Genomic DNA, 22318 nt, shown 5'->3' with positions numbered 1-22318 from the left:
TCTGAATGTGCCCATCAGATTACACCCTTACTGAGGCTTAATGCCCAAGAGTCAGGGGACCCCATGGCCTGGGAAGTTTCTTCCCCTTCAGTGCTTACAGAGGTGGGTGGGGAGGAGCCTCACATCAGAGTTGGAACCCAGGAGAGGAGAGCATCCTAATTTTAAAAAGTTTAAAGCCCAGGGCAGATGGCCTGGGCAGGGGCTTCTGATATACAAACCTGAAGCATAGATTTAGAGAGAGAATGAGATATGGGACTGAAGGCCTAGAGATGGACATCCCATTGGTGGGTTGATGGAGGGGGAGAAAAAAGGGTGGCCACATTAAGAAAGGAGAGTGAGATTAAGAACTTGGAGAAGGATGGATGGACCTAGAGATTGTCATATTGAGTGAAGTAATTCAGACACAGAAAGGCAAATATCATATGATATCACTTATATGTGGAATCTAAAAGATGTTACAAATAACTTATTTACGAAACAGAAATAGAGTCACAGATGCAGAAAAGAAATTTATGGTTACCAGGGGGAAAGGGGCGGGGGAGGGATAAATTGGGAGATTGGGATTTGCATATGCACACTATTATATATAAAATAGATAACCAATAAGAACCTACTGTATAGCACAGGGAACTCTACTCAGTACTCTGTAATGACCTATATGGGAAAAGAATCTAAAGAAGAGTGGATATATGTTTATGTATAACTGACTCATATTGCTGTACAGCAGAAACTAACACAACATTTTAAATCAACTATACTCCAATAAAATTAACAAAAAAATAACTTGGGGAAAGAATATTGGGACAAGTAAGTGAGGAGAATAGATGTGCCTTCAGATCCTTGAGGGAGGGATGGTTGTTCCCTAGTTGTTCCAAGGGAGGGATGGGTCCCAGCAATGAGGCTGGAGAGAGGGGTTGGGGTACCAGGCATCCCAGACCCATTGTGAGGGTCATCAATGGGACTGGAGCACTAGTGGGTACAGCCAGGGGCCTACTCCCTGCCCCGTCTCCATTCCCTCTCAAAGAAGTAGGGCCCCGGGGCTGCATCCGGAGCACGCTGGGACACTGCTCCTGGCCAGAACTCATACTGCCTCCTTCAAGTGTGGTCTATACTGTGAGTGTACCGGCTCAGGGTGGGGGGACTGGTGACCCCCAGGGACCAGAGCACAGGGCCATTGTGCAGAGGGAAGAGGCAAAGCGCCACCCAGAACCCTCACCCCATCTCAGGCCTTCATCTATTCAGGAGAAGTTCATGGACAGGCACCCTACTAAGCTTTAGAACTGAGTGACCAGAAACGTGCAGCACTGCCCCTCCATCCCAGCAAGGGTCACTCTCCAGTGGGAACTTGGAGCCCCTCCTCACAACTGTGGCTCCTTTCTGGCAGGTGTGCAGGATGCTGACAGCTGGCCTGGGGAGGGGTGGTGAGGAAGGACGGGGGTCTGAAGGTGCTGACCTGGAGGCTGAGCTAGGTTCCCAGGTGGAAGAAGAGGTCTGGGCCAGTACCGCCGGGCAAAGGCCTGCAGGTGGCAGGGGCAGGGGAGCCTGCAGACACCGCTGGGTGGTGCAGGACAGAGGTTTCTGGGATGAATCCCATGAGGGCAGGAGGGGAGCCAGAGAGAGGAGGCTGTTGGGATGCAGAGGATCTCACCACGGCCCCTGGTTGCTAAAGGTGGGGGAGGCCATGGCTCAGTCCCAGAGGGGTGGACAGATGAACTGACTGAATTTACTGGCCAGTGACAGGGACCAGGGACTTAGCAGACACCACCTCTGAAAGCACAGGGAAACCCTGGGTCGCTAAGGAGGCTGCGTCTCCAGTTCTGACTCCCAGTGGGGGGCGTTCTTCTTCCTTTGCCTGTGGGTGGTGCTAACCTTCCCTCTGCACCCTCACAGATCCGCACAAAGGACAGGATCTTTGACAGTATCAACGACCTCATCAACCACCACCTGGAGAACAGCCTGCCCATCGTCTCTGCCGGGAGCGAGCTCTGCCTTCAGCAGCCGGTGGAGAGGAACCCGTGACCTGCCAGCTGCCCCGTCCCGACACTGCACCTGCAGTCAGGAGGGCTCACTTCTTCCCGGTAGATGGGTACTGGGCCATGGGAACTCAAGCATCTGCCCACTAGCTCAGAGCTTTGTTCAAAAGCCCCAGGAGGAAGGCCTCCCTAAAGTGCAAGTTTCATAAACTTGTTCCGAATTCTCATGTGCATATTAAAGGTGTACATACCTATACATCCTGTACAAATTATCCCTCTATATTTATATTTTTTAAGACTAAGAAAGATGTAAGACTGATGTTCTGTGCTGTATGTTTTTAATGAAAACAAAGTTTGACTGTAGTTGTCCGGGCAAAATGTTAATTCAGCTGACCCATTCCACTGGGAAAGTCCACTGGGAAGGTATTACCTACTAAGCACAATACAGGGAATAGAAGCAGCAGGAGAGTCGGTAATAAACACTTGGGATTGTGATAGAATAAGGCAAGATGCTGTCTATGCTCTGCACGTAAAGCCCTGTGAAGTGCTGGTCCTCATGGCTGTCCCTCCTCCTTGGCGACGCCTCCCAGGCTGCCTGCATCACACCTGTGTGCATGGGGTTTCCAGCACCAGAGATTAGGGCTGCTGCACTGAAGAGTAGGCATTACTCCAGCTGTTTCAGGTAGTGCTGAGCACAGGAATGCCGTCTCCCATGACTCCGGTTGTCCAGGGGTTCTTGAGGATCCACTTTACTGCCAAATAGGGCACAAAATAAGCCTCACTGATCAAGATCTTGACAGGTAAATGCTTCCTTTGTTTTTATCTGTATAAGGACAAAATGAGGATGAGTGGAGGGATAGATGGGGGTTTGTACATCCTCTTAGCCAACAGGCTGCTGCAGTACCTGCTAGTAAAACCCCGCCCCCTTTATATTCAGTAGAGGAAGAAGCATGTGTACGATCTGTGGAAGACGGGTGCAAACACATGTGCTCAGAGTTCCTGCCTGGAGACATTCCATCAGCTGTGGCTGATTCAGGTTTGCCTGAAGCTCGGGACCAGGCTCAAGAGCTTTGGGAATCAGTTTGAGGTCCCACTTCTGGAGAGATTGGTGGTAAATTGGCTGGTTTGTCTCTACAATTGTTTCCCAATTGCTCCATGAAAAGGGCTCATGCCCTGGGCAGCGCTTTGTCCCGGCTCCTTCCTTTGGGATCAAACACTGATTTCCTACTGGGTCGTTTGGTGTTAGGAAGTCGACAGTGTTTCTAACTTTTAAAAAATGTTTGGCTTGAGATTACCATATGATTTAACAGGTGCTGTCTTTTAAAAGATGGAAGGATTCACTCATTCGTTGGCACCTTCTCACTTGTGCTGCAATGTTGGCTCTTGTCCCAGTGAAATCCATTGCGGGCAGCACCCCCTTCATCAGTGCAACGGAAGGACTCTCTGCATACACTTAGCATTGGAGAGTAATAAGTTTGATGCTTCGAGAATGTGGAGTTAATGGTAGATTTAAAAAATTCTAATGAGCGCTAATTCCACAAAGTTCTAATGCTACGTGCGTGAACCCTGTTTCTACTTTTAGAGGATGTGTATGGCCAGGATGGGAGGATGGGGTAGACCTGTTGGCTGAGGATGGCTTGGGGCAGGTCCAAGGATTCATGTTAGCCTTCTGTGGAGTTTTTACCCTTTGAAGGTCCAATGAACCAAAGCTGACAGTGGCTTCAATCTTCTAGAATGTTCTGCAGTGAATTGGAACTTTATGGGGAGTCTGGCACTAATCTAGACTGCCCTGCCTCTTCCTAGAATGGTCTGTTTTCAGGTGCAGAACAGATACCCTGCTCCAAGTTATCCAAAAGCAGTGGGGTCTGAACAGGGATGCCAGACAGCAGCTAGGTCGGGCTCTTCCCCTGTGACAATGTAGACTTTGGGGTGGCTGTGAGAATTGCCCTGCACTCTGTCTCCTTGAGGCCTGCAGCCCTGCAGACATATACATAAAAATCTGACCTCTATGGGGATGCATGATCCTTCTTTGTGTGCAAGTGTACACACATATAAAAATGGATCAAATGACTTCTTTCAACAGAATTGCACGCCCCCCTGCATAAGGCCAAAACACTCATGTTAAGGGCAAAGGAAAGTAGGAAACAAGAGTTAAGAACTGAGGGCCCCTGAACATTTGATCTGTTTTGTTTTTCTCTTGGGAGTATAAGAAATGGTAATCTGCAGGTTTAGTAGCTCTCTGCTCTGAAGTTAGTGTTTATCTCAATGGTGATAAGCAATATATGCTTTTTGCATGAGAATCAATTTAGAAAATTAAAAGTAATGGGGGATCAAATATTGTTTCAATATTCATTCAAAATATGTATTTTTAAGCTCAGGTTTTAAGATCGCTTCCCACAGAACAGTGCTAGTGGGACATAACTGGCACTCCTTTGTAGCCATTGGAGCAGATTTGAGGTGTAGCAGCAATTTTCTAGTCTTTGTTTTCTCCCATTTGTAAAGCATGTAAAGCATGTAAGAGCTCACCTGGGTCATCTCTTCTCTTCCTTAACGCCACATGCTGGGTATCACGGAGCCTCACTCACAGATGGGGAAACTGAGGCTCAGGTAGTGCCCACCTTGCTCAAGGCTACAGGGTCGGTGGGCAACAGAGCTGTTCTACTCTCTCAGCGCTTCTCTGAGCTCTGCTCCATAGGGAGCTCGGGATTCAGAGGCAAACTTCGCTGCAGCCACAGTCGGGGCAGCTCCAGGGCCTCCAACTCCCAGGGCGTGGTCACTGAGCGCCGTGCCGGGCCACCCTGGGCCCTCGGAGTGTGCCAGGACCTGCTGCCCCTCTCGTGGGCCCCCTGCCACTTGACCCAGGCCTCTGTGTCTGCCGGGAGAGCCAGGCAGGGTCCAGCAGTCCTAAAATGGCCCATCTTGCTAAGTAGCTCTGGAGACCCCCCTTCCCCTTCCTACCCACGCCATCCTGTTTGAATTAGCTGTGCTTTCCAGTGACACTCCTATCTGCTGGGAGCCTGCGGGGCTTCTGTGGGGCCGCTGGTCACTGGTTTCAGTCAGCTTTGACATCTGACTACTAGGGATACTCTGAACAGCTCATAGTAGAGGCAGGTGGGGAATTCCCTGGTGGTCCAGTGGTTAGGACTCGGTACTCTCACTGCCGGGGCCAAGGGTTCGATCCCTGGTTGGGGAACTAAGATCTTGCAAGCCACATGGTACGGCCAAAAAAAAAAAAAAAAAAAGAAGCAGGTGGACAGTCAGATGGTGTGTTCAAATCAAATAACTCCCCACCTAAATCCTATGTTTAAGCCACCACTTCCGGACTTTTTATGTTTGAGAGGCCAGAGGACCGGGAGCCTGCCTGGCCTTTACCTGTGTTTCATTTGAGCAATGATTCTGTTTTGGGCCATCTCAGCTGTTGGGGTTGCTGGACAAAGACCCAACTGGGGTTCTCCTGATGGAGGAGGGTAGCAGTGATCATTTCCAATGAGGACAGAAGGTGAGAAGCCGAGTGCGAAGGGAAAGTCCTGGCTGAAAGCAGGGCAGGCCTGGGAGAGGAGTGGATGAAACAGCACTTTGTGCGGCCCCCTCAAAGGGCCCCGTGCTTGGGGACAGTGTCGACTCATTCTCCTGGCTCCGTGTCCAGCCTGCTGTCCTGAAGATGCCCGCTTCCTGAAATGGAGCTCTCCTTTCAGGTAGCATCAGATGCCTGGGTGACTCCTTTATATAAGTAACCCTTGAAAACAAATGTCCTGGTCCTTATTTCCCTGAATCAGTCACTTCTTGAAGTCCAGTCACACGTTTCCTTGGATCCCAGGCTCCCCGGGCAGCCTACCTTGGCTCCCGTATGCACAGAGCCATGTGGCCTTGAGCTGGTTGCTCAGTTTCTCTGAGCCCTGGCTCTCCACCTGCACCACCGGGCTGTGCAGTCCCTGTCCTGAGAGGCTGTGGGGGCCAGTGACTATGTGTAAGCGTGGAGGACAGTTGTTTCCTGGGATGCTTCACTCTCAAAAGTGTACATCTGTGCTCTCTCGCTGGCCAAGTATGTAAGGATGCCATCCATAAATGCCTTTCTGTGAACGGTGACAGCCCGGTGGGAAGTGGGAAGGAGATTGTGGAAAGATTGTAAATAGGTAACTGTAGGACACAGACAGATCTTGGCCTTGGGTTTCAGAATGATACTCTAGGGTTCTGTAGTAAAACTTTAAGTTGGTCCTGAGAAAGAGAAGTGGAAAAACGACTGGCACATCTTGTTAACCTGGAACTGTCCCTGCTCCTCAGGGGACAGCAAGTAAGGGAGTGTTCTGGGATAATACAGCTGGAGGGACCCATTTTTCAGTGAGGAAACCAGAGCCAATTGACTTGCTGGAGGGTGGCGACAGTCAGTGACTGAATCTAGGACAGAGTGCAGGACTTATTAGAGTCCTTTAGGGCTTGTACATAAAGCTCAGCCCCTGATGGAAAATGGCCAGTAGTGCTTCCCTCCTTGAGTTTACATTTATGTTCCATCTTTTTTTCCAAAATGCATAAAGGCGTGAGTCATTCACACGGACAAGGAAGTGTTTCTATTCCTTTGTTTAGTTTGGCGTCCCTCAGAAGCAGACCTTGAGAGAAGCTCAGAGCCTATGTAGACTTAGGGGTGGGGAAAGGAAGGAAGCTGATGAGGAAGGCATGGTCAGGCAAGTCACCAGGATGTGGCTAACGAATTGCATTGGGACTGAGGGCAGCAGGGCTGGACATACCTCAGAGCTAATCCACCAGCGTGGGGAGAGAGCTAGATATTTACCCAAACAGCCCAGCACTGGTGGAAGGCTGTTTCTAGCCCCAGTGTCCTGGCCAGTCCTATGCACACCAAGCCAGGGAATCCTTTGGCAGAGAGACAGGCCTTCATAAGCAGACTTGGGGTGAAAGGCAGGCATCAGAGCCATCGGGGGTCCTCCCCGGAGTTCCTGACTCAGTAGTTCTGGATGGGGCCAGAGAATTTGCCTTTCTAATAAATTGTGGGTGAAGCTGGTAGGCAGTCTTGACTTTGAGAACCATCCTCAGGTGCGAATTGCTAGCCCTTACCTGTCTCATTGATGGTTTTTCCCCTCTAATGTATGATTATGTTTTCATGCCACTTCATGTTATAGATCCCAGCGTCCATGCTGTGAGTTTAAAAGTGGAGGATTAATAAGCATTTATAACTCCATGCAATCATTGCTGGCAGATAAAATGCCATCTGCCAGCCACAATTTATTTATAATGGAGTTTATACATATTTATAAGTTTGCAAGCAACAAATAAACAGTTTTAAAACTGGCATATTTTATAGCAGCCAGAAAAATTGCAACTTTATACCAGGACTTGTGAATATCAATTGCATATGTATAGATACATATATACACACACACATACATATATCTACTGATTATGACAGATGTGCATCTCTGTCTGTCTGTATATACATATATACACATGCATATACCTACATTGATTACAACGGACGTGCATCTCTGTCTGTACGTGTGCACACGCAGGTTGACTGGGCAATTAGCACTTCGGGGCTCCTCCCTGGGTTTTGGTATTTTAACTAACAAGGACAACTAGAAAGTTACACAAATGTGGAGAGTTTGGGGACCGATATATCCTAGAATTTACAGACACAGGGAGGAGGGTCCTGGATGCTGCAGGAATAGGACAAGAGGGTCACGGGGGGTCCACTGTGGAAAGTGACACAAGGGAAGAGAAGTCAATGGGGGAAGACAGGAAAGGAAAGGATGGGAGGACAGAGGAAGAAAAAGAAAAAAGAAGGGAGGGGGCAGCACATCCAGACCTACATCCCCTGTTCACCCAGTAGCATGTAAAAAAAACAAGCAGGGGTGGGTGTTGGTGAGGCTGCCGGGCAGGCGTGTTTGGGGGCCGAGTGTGGTCTTCCTCGGTATAGCCGCACTGCTTGTTGGCTTCTCTAACCAGCTTTCTCTTGGCCTCATCTTACGTTAGTTCACGTGAAGTAGGCATTGTTCTGGGCTCCTGTGAGTGTGCAAAGGTTCCGTCTGCCTGAGGATATAGTCCAGTAGGAAATAAACGCACAAAGAGTGTGGGAGCGTGACAGGCCTGATGGCTGGTGTGGCCAACTTCAACTAGGACCCTGGAGGGTGGAACTCCTGGGTGGGTCTGGGGAGTCTGAAGGCTTTGCAAACTAGGCTGCAGACGGGATGGGGAGGGTAAGAACAGGCAGACAAGGCGTGGATGGCCCAGGAGGAGGCCGGGACCCCCTCATGCATGAAAAATGGTCGGTGTTAGGAGGGATGCTGGAGGCGGAGGTGAGGTTGCTTCTGCCTGTTCTCGCCTCCTTCCTGCATCTCATGCAATGTAAAGTTTCTCTTTTGTTGTTTCACCTTGAAATGCTGTAGGCAGGAATATATGCAAGTGGGACACACACTGTGGCCCTGGTGTTTGAGGTCATGAATTCACACTTGTCTGGGACATTTTTACCACAACCAAAGTTTCTAACCACAAATCAAGTGACAACTAAAGCCGAAATCAATGGGCAAATCCATTTTTGAACACTGAATTAACTTTTTTGTAACAGCTGTATGTTGGTTGCAAGTGGAATGGTCTCTGTTCATTTGACTTTTGAATATAACTTGTTCCAGAATAAATATTGTAAAGTTAAGTACATGAATGTTTGTTTGTATCCAGAACTAAATAAGAATTAAAATTTGATGTTTAAATCCAAGGATTAGGAGAGAACTCCGTGTACATCTAATGTGTAATAATGAGATATTTATTAATTTTTAAAAAGCATTTGGATGGCAAATTATACATATTGATAAATATTTGAAAATTTTGTGTTTTGTTTTCCGTTAACTTTTGTGAAACAAAAAGGAATTACTGTGAAGGTCTATGGTTTATTGCCAATTTACCATTTTCTACGTTGATATTGGAACAGAATCGGTATTTGGACATCTCTGAGGAGTGGAAATACAAAACCAATTTCAAGTTTTCTAACCTCTGTTCTATGAAAAATAATAAAACCTAAATTATTTGGCCAACATTTGGGATATTTGTTAACACAACGGGTAAAGAGAATTGGCTTAAGTTCCTTCCCTCCTCACATTCAGTGAATCCACTTCACTCCTTCAGTAAATGATGTGGCTTCCAGTTGTGAGCGCTGCTGCCACACTGGGCACATCCCTGAGCTTCTAGGGCAGCCAACTGGAGATGCCACATGTCGTCCCTGGACGCCATCACTGTGGCCCAGGGGCAAAGGCTGTCACACCCACTTAGGCAATGCTGCACTTCTTATCACTGGTTATTGGAAAATGTGCCTTCATTTTCAGAATAGTGGTGTGTGCATTTCTGATTATGTAGCAAACCCTTTGATATTTGACTTAGATACTAAAAACATTTGGGTGTGGAAGTTTTGCACTCGTAGATACATTTAAAAGCATGGACTTGGTAATTTAACTAGAAGTTTTCTATAAAGTACACCTTGTTACATTTCTGTGAAAGGCTCTTTACCAGTGCAGAAGCAACATGGGTCAAGGGTGGAAACAACTGTTCTCTAAATAGTCTGATGTTAACTGTCAATGTGGGTCTGAGGGCAATAAAGAATATCGTGAAAAGTCTCTCATTTGTTTGGTGGATCTTGTATTGCCTCATGAAGGAGAGGAGTTGAGTTTGAAACCTTTCCATAGAAAGCAGATATTCTCAATTATTCCCCAGGAGACCTCTTAAAACACAATCACAGCAGAACCCCGTCAGGAACACCAAAGGTGTGGGATGAAAATGGCGGCCTGGCAAAGGCATTCCTGTTGAGATTTATGTTAACTTCTGTCCACTCGGCCTTGGGCAGTTAGCAAAGGTGGCAGAATGTCACTACCAACTAGTGACGCCAAACACTGGTCTCCTTCTATGTAGAATGTAGGGTGGAGAAGTGAAAACTTACCATTTGTGCTGGAGAAAGCTAGAGAAAGGGTTAGTTCTGATCTAGTCTCTCCTGTTGCTTCAATTACACCAAATGGAACAGAACCCATCATCCCATCTCTTTCAGCTGTACTTTGGCTGCCATGACCCTTACAATTGTCCCCCTATCAAAAGGGTAGTCCATTGACCTTCCCTATTGACCTACCAAAATTGGTGGAAAAGCACCCAATACACTGAAGTTTCCTAAAACACCAGCTCTGCTAGTGGGAAGCCTAGGGGAAATGTTATTGGAATTCTCAGAGTGTTTTAACTCCTACAGAAACACTGGCACCAAGTGAGAGGTCATACTGCCACTTTGCACATCACCAGGGGCAGCCCCAGTGTACACAGTCCCTCACACGGACTCCCAAGAATGAGTTTATACAAAGGCTTTCAGTTTTATTTATTTTTTTAACAAACATACATGGGACACAGTAAAGGTTACTAACTGAACGAGATCTAATGCACAGGTTCTCTGTGGCTTTGACATACTCAACTTCTAAATGATCTCCAGCTAGCTAGTTAGGAATGTACACATCGGTACTAAATTTGATTACTTTTTGCATATATCAAATAAACACAATTACTTTTTTGGAGTATTTTTCATTCAGATTGATTGAAAGTTTTGCACTACCTCAAAAAAAGTTGAGGTTATAGTGTTATTAATATTAGTGCCAGACATCTGGGGCCCCCAAGCAACTCAGAACTAACATATAAATTTCTTAAGTCATTTCCCTACCTAAGGTAAAATGCAATACTCAATATTTGGGCTCTCTGAGGCAATTTTGTTGTTGTTGTTTTCTTATCCCAGTATCTTAATGCTTAACTTTTCCAGAAATGCCCTGGATTTTCTCATGCTATTGACAAGAGAATCAGCTCCTTTTCAGTGACGTAATGAGGACAACAAAAATGCCACCTATGGGCTTCCCTGGTGGCGCAGTGGTTGAGAGTCCACCTGCCGATGCAGGGGACACGGGTTCGTGCCCCGGTCTGGGAAGATCCCACATGCCGCAGAGCGGCTGGGCCCGTGAGCCGTGGCCGCTGAGCCTGCGCGTCCGGAGCCTGTGCTCAGCAACGGGAGAGGCCACAACAGTGAGAGGCCCGCATACCGCAAAAAAAAAAAAAAAAAGCCACCGATGAGCATCTCCTTACAAATAGGATTTATCTCATCAGTAACAAAAATTAAGAAAGACATTGGTCGGTACATGATCACCCAGGACCCACAGAAATCTTCCTTAATAAAGAGGAACTGGCATCATATAACAAAGAGGAGTCCCTTTCTCTTTGAAAAGTTATTCATGTATTAAGACTACTCTTTTAGTCTTTATCCAGGCAAAATTCCCACTGAACCTAAAAACTTCAGGGGGTTCTGATGTAAGGCTTACCCAAGAAAAAATCCTTTTAAAGGTTGCTTTTTTTTTTTTAAACAAAGAACTCAATACATCAACTATATGCTTATGACAGCTCTACAAATTTGTGTATTCTTCACCCATTTGTACTGCATGAAGAATCACTGGGGATGACTGTGTACAAAAATACCTTCTAAGTAATTGCTTCTTAAGGTAAACAGTGATACAGGGTCAACATGTGTTGAAAAGGAAGAGTACAGTATGGCTATATTTCTTTGAAGAAAGCACAAGCTGCCAGATCACAAGTAAACTGCTCTAATAGTCATGGTCAGGGTCAGCTTTCGGGAATCCATGAGGCTGCTGATGACCCCAGCTGCTCAGCTGTGACAACGCAGGGAGTTGTTGACTTGGTGCTTTCTGATACAGATTCAAACTCAACATAGGATCACAGTGCTGCCTTGCAAACCTCTCCTAATTCAATAGAAACTCCCCATTACATTGGAAAGGTGAAATGAGCCAGGGGTCTGTCCTCTGCTTCTCCCTCGTGGGTTCTTTTCTCGGTTGGTCTGGGGCACAGGCTCCTGGAATACGTTGGCTGGCTTTTCTGTGATTTGGAGAAATGCCAAACAATCACGTAATTTGGCTAACTTGGCTTTTAGATGTGCTTAAGACTGCAGGGACAAATGACAGAAGAGAAGCAGGGGTCCCCTTGGGGGATGTACGCCCACAGAACTTGCTCATTCTCACCAGGATACTCCAGACGCTGTCAAGTGTATGTCTCAGGACAGTTTGGAGTCAGACCCACACATCTGAGACCAGCCTTGGACAAGCCCTTTGGGGGGATTTGGGCTTTCAAAACCTGCTTAACTTGAGACTTCATGTCAGTCTGAGGAGACTGGGACCAGTGCGTCCACCTAGTACCCAGCTATATCCTCATACCTGGTGCTTCAGTCAGAACATACCTGTACTTCCTGTTACGTAACAGTATCACGTACTGCAACTTATGCATGTACCAATGGCAGACGTATGAAACGCAAGTGCTCTGTAACACAGAAATGACGAATATACAGCATCTATCCTGTGCAGAGTGTAGTGTAAAGTTACCAAACATCATCCTGATGTTCTGGGAGACACACTGTACACTGTGGTCCACGACCTTCTCTCTCTAGGCACAGCAGACAGTGGTCGGTGGGATTCAAGGTAAGGCACTGATGACATCGGCAGCTTGGTACATTTGGAAGAGCCTGGAGCCTAAACGGAAAAGGCATGCTGTCTACACTGAAATGGGTTGGCAATTCCTTGGGTTCCCTCCTTAAGAGACGTCCACAACAGGCAGGCTGTTGGCAGAATAGGTTTCCTGAGTCCTAGCTCTGGAACAGCCGCCGTGGGTGAGGCGTGCAATCAATAAGAATGTGGCTGCAGGGTTAGCTGCTGCTCGTTCCATGGAGATGCAAGGACCCCACGTTCCTGGAGCCCGGCGTCCTCACTTGCAGAGGATCCCATTCTGCAGGGTTTTGTTTCTGTCTGTTATGCAGGGCGAGGCAGCTGTTTGGGGGAGGTCTTCCTTGCTCTTTGGGGAGGGGCTGCTGTTGTTGCTGCCGCTGGATTTGCTTCTGCTTGGGTCGAGAGCAGGCTGGATGGGTGAGGAGAGGGCACCCTGGCCCCTGACCAGGCAGGTGCAGACCAGCCGGAAGAAGGCCCGCCGCATCTCCTTGCTGGCCAGCGTGTAGATGACCGGGTTCATGGCGGAGTTGAGCACGGCCAGCACAATGAACCACTGGGCCTTGAACAGGATGGCACACTCCTTCACCTTGCAGGCCACATCCACGAGGAAGAGGATGAAGAGTGGGGACCAGCAGGCAATGAAGACGCTCACCACGATCACCACGGTCCGCAGCAGGGCCATGGACCGCTCTGAGTTGTGAGGGCTGGCCACCCTGCGGCTGCTGGACTTCACCAGGAAGTAGATGCGTGTGTACAGGATCACGATGGTCACCAGGATGGCCGTGAAGATGCTGACGCAGAACGCGATGTACTTCTTGGAGTAGAGGGGCAGGATGGTGGAGCAGTCAGGGAGGTTGTGCAGGCAGTTCCAGCCCAGGATGGGTAAGGCGCCCAGCGAGAACGCGATCAGCCAGCACATCCCGATCAGGAGAAAGACGCGGTGCTTCTTGTTGGCATCGTAAGGTCTCATTTTGATCATGGTCAAGTGCCGCTCGATAGCAATGGCCAGTAGGCTACAGGTGGACGCCCCAAGGGCCACGAACATGCTGCCTTCCCGTAGGAACCAGACCGTCAGAGACAGGCTCAGGGTCCTCTTGCCTGACATCAGAATGTTGACCTTGTAGGCTATGCCGGCCAGCAGGTCGCAGAGAGCCAGGTTGCCAATGAAAAAGTACATGCGGTTGTGAAATTTATTGTTTTTCCAGATGGCGATCAAAACCATCAGGTTCTCCAAGACAATGAAGCTGCAGATGATCAAGAAAACAATGGTGGTGAGCGTGCTGCCCTCGGGGGCGTCCTTCAGCCTGTCCTTCAGCTTGCCTACATAGCTGTAATGTTTGTGCAGGGTCTCGTTGGAGGTGTAGGGTCTGGGGTGCAGCGTGAGAACCGTCGCCATCACTTGGAACTCACGATCGGTTAGCTCCAGAATCCACCAGAGGGCGCCCTGGGAACGTCCATTTCCCGGGCAAAGAAAGCCTGCGGCTCAGGCTGCAATAGTGATCCAAGCCAGACACCGGCTAGGGTGTTGAGAATGGGCTCCTGAAAAAAGATAAAAGGAGGGGGCGCCCAGTGATAAAGTAACAGCACCTAAGATCAACGGCAACAATAAAGTTGGGTAAAGGCACTAAAAATGTTGAAGCATTTGGACGGCTGATCTGCATGGGCCCAGAGGGGGCCTTTAACACAGGTCAAGATCCTAAGTGACCATGGAGACAGAGGGAGCAGTTCTGTGTCTGCAGTTGCTCAGGAGGGAAATTCAGTGCATGAGCTCCGCCATCATTCAGTCACGTCACCATCACACACACACCCAAGTAATACTTCCATCTGGAAATCTCTTTTTTTTTTTTAAGATGTTGGGGGTAGGAGTTTATTAATTAATTAATTAATTTTTGCCATGTTGGGTCTTCGTTTCTGTGCGAGGGCTTTCTCTAGTGGCAAGCGGTGGCCACTCTTCATCGCGGTGCACGGGCCTCAAGGCACTTAGGAACGCTAACCAGTTCATACTCATCTACTGCACAGGAGGTGGTAAACCCTTATTCCCAGTTACTGAGAGAGAAACAGTATTATGCCAGGTCCAAAAAATAGAATAGAATCTGGAATAATGCCCGTCCGATTTCTGAAACGTCCTTGGTGGGTTTTGGCGCAACATTGTGGGAAGTACTCACACTTCCTGGATGGGATCCCCAGGTAGCAGGGCCAGGGCCAGAAATTGAGTCTAGACGGCCCCCAGGTCTGCCCAGCGGAGAGCTCGGAAACCGACCACCTGGCCACCAAAGGAAGAAGAGCACAGGCCACGCACGGCCCACATGGCCACCCCCTAGCAAGCAGCTGAGCATAGAGCCAGGGGAGGAAGAAATACAAACCTGTAAAAGTGGAATCAACAGCTTTTGAGACTAAAGGAAGAAAAGAGAGGACAACTAACTGGATTTTCGAGTTTGGCTTAAAATTCAGAGTTTAGCTCTAACTGTCTAAACTGCCAAAACTAAATCAGTGTGTGTGAACTGAAAGAAACCAACCTGGGAGCACTAGTGAGAGGGTGGGGCGGAAAACCCAAGAGCCAGACTTCCGATGGTCCTTCCCCACTGGACTTTGGATGTACCCCAACCCACCTGTGGCTTTATCCATCAGCCTCCTGTGATGTCCTCAGTGAAGCAGACCCAGCTACCAAAGCAGAAATGGATTTCACTAAGCTCACTTATTCTAAATTAAAATTATTTGAGTATTTAAATATATAATTAAGATCAAACGAGGTTAATTTACAACAACCGACTGTGTGAAGATTTTTCTTTACCTTTTTTTTTTCTTTTTGTGGTACGCGGGCCTCTCACTGTTGTGGCCTCTCCCGTTGTGGAGCACAGGCTCCGGACACGCAGGCTTATTGGCCATGGCTCACAGGCCCAGCCGCTCCGCGGCACGTGGGATCCTCCCGGACTGGGGCACGAACCTGTATCCCCTGCATCGGCAGGCAGATTCTCAACCACTGCGCCACCAGGGAAGCCCGCACACCACTTTTTAAAACAAATTGCAAGCTGTCTTTTTAAGAGTAGAAGTAGGTGCAGCAGCTGACACTCTCAGAGCACTTTCCCTGGAGCCCCTTATTTAATCCCCATGCTGACACCGTGAAGATCTGTCGTAGGAAACCAGGCACAGGAGAACTTAGTCGCCTGGTTATCTTCCCACCACTTGCCACCCCAGAGCACAACCCCGGAGAGAGTATTCCTCATCCCCACACAGATGCACTGCCACTGCACCACGGGTGACCTCATTCATGGAAAAGGCGTGGCACAAAGGTAGGGAAGAGGAACACATGTGCTGCTCCACCAAGAGCCACAAAGCAGCAGCATCCTGAGAGCGGCTATTTCCCCGACGGCAATGGGGTCACATGGCTGGCCCGAGGGCCCTACATACGCAACATCCCCCATGCCAGACCCCTGCTGCCACATCCAAGTGGCCGCCCCTCTGTCCATGACATCGTCATGTCGGGTTTGCCTCAGATGCCTCTGAGACATCTGCTTTCCCATCAGGGGTTTCTCTCCCAGGACCTGATATTGGCAAGCATAACAAGGGGATTTATAATGGTAACTGACTCAGCACCAGAGCAGTCTGAATGATAAAAAACATACTAACAGGACTAAAAGGACAGGAACATGAATTGTATAGGAATTCCCACTCACACTGGGGTGAAAGGGCTCTAGGCATCTGCAACTGAAAGGCTTTTGAAACCAGGGTGTGTCCAAAGTTTGTCTCCTGTGCCTTAGTTTCCCCCATTACTCCACGGCATTTGAATACCTCTTGGACAGTCTCCACCCCTCCGACTAGGTTATATAGTATGGATAGCAGGGAAGTGAGTCCCTTTAAAACTGATGGATCTGGACTTCTCTTGGAAATAAAGGGCAGAGGAAATACACCACAGGCTTTGCAGACTCACATCAGCTTTTTTATCCCCTGAATATGTAGAGTTTTGATAAAATTGAGTAGAGGAAACAGAAGGGAACAATAAAAACTGATAACCAGAAAGAAAATAACCAAAACAAAAATTGTCTAAGATATGCCAGAAACCCATCCAAACCATGAATCTTGAAGGTGAACATATTTTCCCGTTAATTCTTGATTTATAGTTTCCCTTAATTAAATATTTATCGCTCAAGGAGCACATTTTTTCAGAACGTCTTTTGTTAAATGTGAATCTCCGCATTTTGCGTAACTGGAAGATATCCATCTCTCTTTGGAATCTAAAAGCTTATTTTCTTTGGATTATCAACATTAGAAAGTAGACCCCATCTGAGAGTTAAGTGCTGGGCGAAAGATCAGATTGATTTTGGATGCATCTGAACACCACTGTGCATAGTCCGACCATCTCACGGACGAGTTCGGGCCTCCATCCCGAGGGGCGCAGCACAGACTCCGAGTTTGCCGGAAGAACGCTCTGCCCCTCCCAGGTCCTGCTCATGGCGAGGTGGGGCATCGGCCCTCCCTGGCTCATCCATCCTGCTGCTGCTGGTCACTGCAGGGGTGCTGGGCACTGCGGGCACCAGGGCTCCTGGGAGACCAACCTATCCTATCCCTCATGGCCTCTTCTAGTCACTGACCACTCCCAGATAGTAATATTCTCTGGACGTCTCGTCCCCTAGGGTAATTTAGCCTGTGTCTGACCTTCATATAAATGGAGCCATATGATATACAGTGTGCCTGGCATCGTCCTCTCAATGTGATGCTCCTGTGAGCCATGCGTGGAGATGCCGGTAATTCCTTCCCATTGCTTCCACCATGTGGATGGATGCAACAGCCTCCATTCATTCCTGGTTGTGGACATGGAGTGGTTTCCAAGTGTTGTTGTCCTTAGCAGTGGTGCTAGGATGGGTTGAGGATGTCGTTGTGGCGAGCACGTGCCTGTGTTTCCAAGGAGTACCGTGGATTTCCTAGCATTGATGTCTAGGTTGGGCTTTGATGGGAGGGTCCCTGCAGAGGCTTATGGGTCTTAGCCCCTGGTCCTGCAAGTGGTATTTGTGGGGAGCTGGAGAAGTCCACATAGAGGGTGAGCGTTACACACTACAAATGCTCACGTTTTGTTTTATTTTAAAAGATAGGTGTCTGGGGCTGTTAGTGACCAGCATCTGCCTTTCCATTGTAAAAGGTTGATCACTGCTTAATTTCCACCAGAATACTTAAAAATACAGCCTGATGCTGAGAAGTGTGGCTGGGTGCTGGCTAGTCGTGTACACATTCCGAAAGCCAGGCATGTTATAGAAGATACTCAGGACAGAGATGCTCCTGCTTATGGACAGTGGTCTTCCAACAAACCCAGATTCCGACACAGCTGTGCCTTGCTTATGTCCACAGGCAGAGTTCTCACTCTCAAACTGTGCTCATGTGGCCCAGACCCCCACAGACCCGTCCCCTGAAGTACACTGCCCACACCTGAGCTTCCCTTACATCTACTCAACAGAGACCTGTTACACCTAAGAGTTTTCACTTCAACCTCATTCAGTTGGGGTCTTCAAGTCTACCTCAAGGCATTTCAACACCAAGCCTTTTTCTTTTTGCAGAGAAGGAATACGACACTTTCTGTAAGGTGGTTCAGAGGTGTGTCACCCCACACCTCTTCCCTCCATTCCAAGTTGGAGCATCTGCGGGGAGGAGTGAGCCAGGCAGGGGCCGATGGATTCCAGATGTGCTTTCTGTGCTAGTGATTCACTTTCTCTACACGTGTCAATTTGAAAAATAAACAAACTGTAAAAAGAAGGAAAAGGAAAAAAACAAAGGGAAATATTTCCACAATCTGGGGTCTGTCTCTTTCTCTCTGTAATGGCCAAAAAAATCCCCAAAGGAACAAACAAAAAAGCGCACGCACACACACAATAAGATAGTGAGAAATTTATTTCTCCTGGTCGGATGCAGGGTACTGTATTTTTAAAGGCACGTTCTCCCAGTTCATCCCCCAAACTGAATTAAAACATGAAGCATTTGCCAACAAGCCAAATTTCTTGGAAAGCAAGGGTTTTTTTTTTGTTTTTTTTTTTGTTTAGAAGAATTTAGGAAGGAAATAATGAGTTGGCCATTTCATGGCCCCAGAAAAATTCCTTTGCTAATGAGTATTTCCCCTCACTCCGAGCTTCTTAGGTGACCTCACTCTGCTTTCAGAGATAGTTCATAGCAAGAGGCTTCACACACTCAGTCTTGCACGCCTGCGAGTTGCTCTGTGACCATTAGTGGAGCTCCCAGTGAGAAAACGGCTGTTACAGATGAACCACGTCAGGATTCCACACCTTCCCCTTTCTTCTCTGGAGTGTGGAAGTGAGTTGGTCCCTGATCAGGATTCCTGCTTTTCAGTGGCTTCTCCACAGCTCTTTCTCCCGGTAAACAAAGCTTGGATGATAACACAGATCTGGGGGCAGTCCAGGGAGCCCCAGGAATGCAGGTTGTACCCAGGACCTGGTGCAGCTCGAGCATCTGCCTCCGTGCACACACTCCTGGGCATCCTGGCTCGTCGATCGGAGGGCAACTGCTTTAGATGCAAAAGATCTTTACCTTCATTGGTTTTCAACCAGCCTTGTCAAACTTTCTCTTCTGTGCTTGTTCTAAGGAAGGGCACGGGACTGAATTCCTACCAAGACTGCCACAGGACGAATGAAAGTGTGTGGAAATGAGCTCCTCCAGGCATATGCAAATAAGAGGTGTTCTGCCCAGGAAGTCCTAACTGGGGGGTCCCTGTCATCCTTTCCCACAGCAGTGCTCTTACTCGGTGATACTGCACATGTACCCCATGTTGCACATTGCAGGTACCATGTCTGATCCCCACTACAGCATCTGCCTTCCAAATGTACATAGGAGGAAACTGAGTCCGGAGGGTTGGGTGTGCGGGCTCAGTGTCCTTTGTAGCACAGCTTGGAAGAGGCTGCGCTGGGCCGGATGCCTGTGTCATTGGATTCCAGCGCACCACGTTAGGGATAAGCTCTTCCGGAAGCTGTCACCTTTCCATGTGTTCCTCACCTAGATAGTGACAAGAGTGTCACCACCATGCTTGGAACTGATAGCAGAATGCTGGAATGCTAATGTGAGGGCTTGACTGAAATATATGGAAAACTCTGACCCCGAGGAAATGGAGCGGCATCTTCAAGGCCAAAGAGCCTAGTCAACTGACTCAGGTCTCTCACTCCAGCTCACGGTGCTGATGGGACGTTAGAGCCACCCAATCCGTACCACACTCTCCTTGGAACAACCTTGTCACTGATTTACCTGACTGGCCTATTGCCTGGCCTCTTATAGATGCAGCTGTAATTCCTCAAAAATTGAATGAAAACAAAAGAGAAGAAAAGGCAACTTTATGCTTAGTAACTGCAACAACACTTAAAAGTATTATTAACTAAAACTAGACAGGATTCCACTCAGTATATCATATTATCTCCAAAAGTTCATGGAATATCTCTTAAGGCAAGTAATTAATTTTACAGAAAATGTACGGCAAAGGAATAATATGAAATGGCTCCGAAACTGCTAAGAAAGGAATCACGAAGCCAAATGCGAGGAAACAGAAAGGCTCGTGTAGCCCACGGCACAGCAGTCCTGGCTAACTGGCCAACGTAACAGATTGCCTGAGGCTGCCTTGCCAGCTGTGGCAGCACCAGAGTCATAGTCCCAAGTCCTGGCAGAAAAAAAGGGTTTCTCCAATTGGGCAACCCCAAATGTTTCAAGATTATGGTATGCTCAAATCCCCATGTCTTTGCAACAAAAATATATGTATACACTGTAGGTCCTGAAACATTTTTAGGAGGTGGAAGAGATACCGTGGAATCAAATTAGTGTCATTATTTCCAAACAAAGAAAAATCAGTTAGTAAATTTTGAGAAATAAATTCATTAGGCCAATAGGTAAGGCTCCTTGTACAGGAAATGGGAGTTTCAGTATCCACATATGGTAGAAAATTAGAAGACTCATGCCTTTAATGAAATGCACAAATGTAAAGAGGAAAGCAGCATTTTCAGAGATGAAAACTGGTCGAGGAAGCATTTTGTCTATATCTTAAGGGCTGACTTTGTGTTTCAGATCTCTGGTGTCAGGCAACAAGAGCGCCTGGACTAGCAGGCCCTAAGTGAATGTTTGCTGACTGAGAACATCCAGTGTATGATTCTCCTCCCGCAACAAAATTATTCATACTGGCACTGAGCTCTGCATCAATTGAGAACTTGTACAGATGTGGATAATTCCACAACTCCTTAAGTACTACACACACACACACCACACCATACCACACTCCACACACATATACACACCAGAACCACCACGTACACCAGCAACAGGCTTGGCCATCCCTTGTTACTCATATACCCACAGACCATAATCCTGCCCTCGTACTTCCTAGGAATTACGTTTTTGTTAACCATGCCAGCAAGATTTTCATCAATGAAGAAATAAATGTTGAAAAGATATATTAGGAACATGTGATTATATACAAGGTCTGCAACTTCTAACTCCAGACTTGAAAAAGATGCCTAACTGTGGAAGTACCCAGAGCTCCAGAAGAGCCAGACTCAGTTCATGCTGCTACCTTTCTTCATTTTCAAAGTAAAGCATGTTCACTTTAAAAATCCAACAAGAAGTCCCTCTCTTACCTCTAAATACAAAAACACCACAAAGTAATATGTCCTTGGGAGTGTCTAATGTCAGGAAGAGAGAGAACATAAGAAGGAGAGGGATCAAGAGAGAGGGAGAGAGAACCATTTGGAGACTGGAGGGTTAAAAGTGGCAAAGTTAGCACTTTCCTGCACCAGGTCAAAGAAGGACCTTCCCCAGCTTTATCTGTTAGGAATGTAACATACTGATCTTCCCTGGGAACCTCATTATTGCACGATAGGAACTTTTTCTTCCAGCCCCCTGATTCTGACAGCCCTGACTGCCTTGTTTGAGACATAGAAGGAAAACTGGAATTTCGTGGCGAATAAAATTAAATAGAATAATTTCCCCAAGAGAACAAGCACATGTACACACGCTTCCAGAGTCCCAGGTCCTCATCCTGGGCGGGAGCCCAACTTTTTAATTGTTCCAGGAAAGCGACTGAAGGAACGTCTCTGTGAAGAGTCACTACTCTTTCCTTGGCATTTAAATGCTCCAATTGTACTTAAAAAGGGACCATCCCCTCCCCCACCCCGCCTCGGCTTCAGTCACCAGAATGGCTGACCTGTGTGGAGGGGGTGATGCTGATGTAATGTGCTCGCCCACCCAGGTCACCGTCGCGCCGAGGACTGGCTGGAAATTTGTGAGAAAAGTGGACCCGGCTGCCCCCACCCACCCCGGTGCCCCGGGCCTTCGGCCGTGCCGTCTCACCTCCTTCTGGGAAGGGCACTTGGGCCACCGGCATCCTGACACCCCTTCCTCCGCTCAGATGCGAGTTGGGCTGGGACGCCGGGATAGTCCTGGGGCTCGGGAGTGGGGGCACGTTCCCGGGCCAGAGAGTCTCGCTCGGGTTCGTCCTGCCACCGCGCTTGGCGCCGGGTTCCTGTCGCGTGTCTCCCAGACCAGATTCTTCAGCCTCTGTCCCCGCCAGCCGGGCGCAAACTTTTCCAGCGGCCCGCTGGGGCGGGGCCCGAGCTCCGCCTCCCCGCCCTGCCGCCCCACGCCCACATCCCGGGCCCCACCTCCACCTCCCCGAGCCCCAGCCCCCTACTCACGCCCCCCACGCCCCCTCCTCCCCTGACCTCATACCCCACCTCCCCGCACCCTGCTCCATCCCCCGGCCTCCCGGCATCTCCCCGCCCACCCATCTACCCTTTGCCCCTTCCCCCATCTCCCAGCCCTCTGCCGTCACTTCTTTGTCCCCCACCACCT

The 22318-nt window shown here is 48.3% G+C and overlaps 2 protein-coding genes across 6 annotated transcripts in view; one reads left to right on the top strand and one right to left on the bottom strand.

Annotated features, from left to right (window-relative positions):
- SHC3 (SHC adaptor protein 3) overlaps window positions 1-9586 on the top strand; it is a 150356-nt gene extending 140770 nt beyond the window's left edge. For all 5 annotated transcript variants that reach the window (XM_060301206.1, XM_060301207.1, XM_060301208.1 and 2 more), the window contains one exon: window positions 1891-9586. In XM_060301206.1, coding sequence (XP_060157189.1) covers window positions 1891-2019 — 129 coding nt within the window. In that variant the 3' untranslated portion in view covers window positions 2020-9586. The remainder of the gene's footprint in view (window positions 1-1890) is intronic.
- A 1463-nt stretch (window positions 9587-11049) lies between these two features.
- S1PR3 (sphingosine-1-phosphate receptor 3) lies at window positions 11050-22006 on the bottom strand. The gene is made up of 2 exons (XM_030832492.2): window positions 21818-22006; window positions 11050-14035 (listed from the first exon to the last, which is right to left on the bottom strand). Exon 2 carries the CDS (start codon window positions 13890-13892, stop codon window positions 12756-12758), a length of 1137 nt encoding a protein of 378 aa, XP_030688352.1. The 5' UTR covers window positions 13893-14035; window positions 21818-22006; the 3' UTR covers window positions 11050-12755.
- Window positions 22007-22318: the final 312 nt, after the last annotated feature.

This window comes from Globicephala melas, chromosome 6 (genome assembly GCF_963455315.2).
Source record: "Globicephala melas chromosome 6, mGloMel1.2, whole genome shotgun sequence".
NCBI classification, from domain to species: Eukaryota; Metazoa; Chordata; class Mammalia; order Artiodactyla; family Delphinidae; genus Globicephala; species Globicephala melas.
Note: the sequence above shows the minus strand (reverse complement) of the source record. Positions and strands in the feature narration are given on the sequence as shown.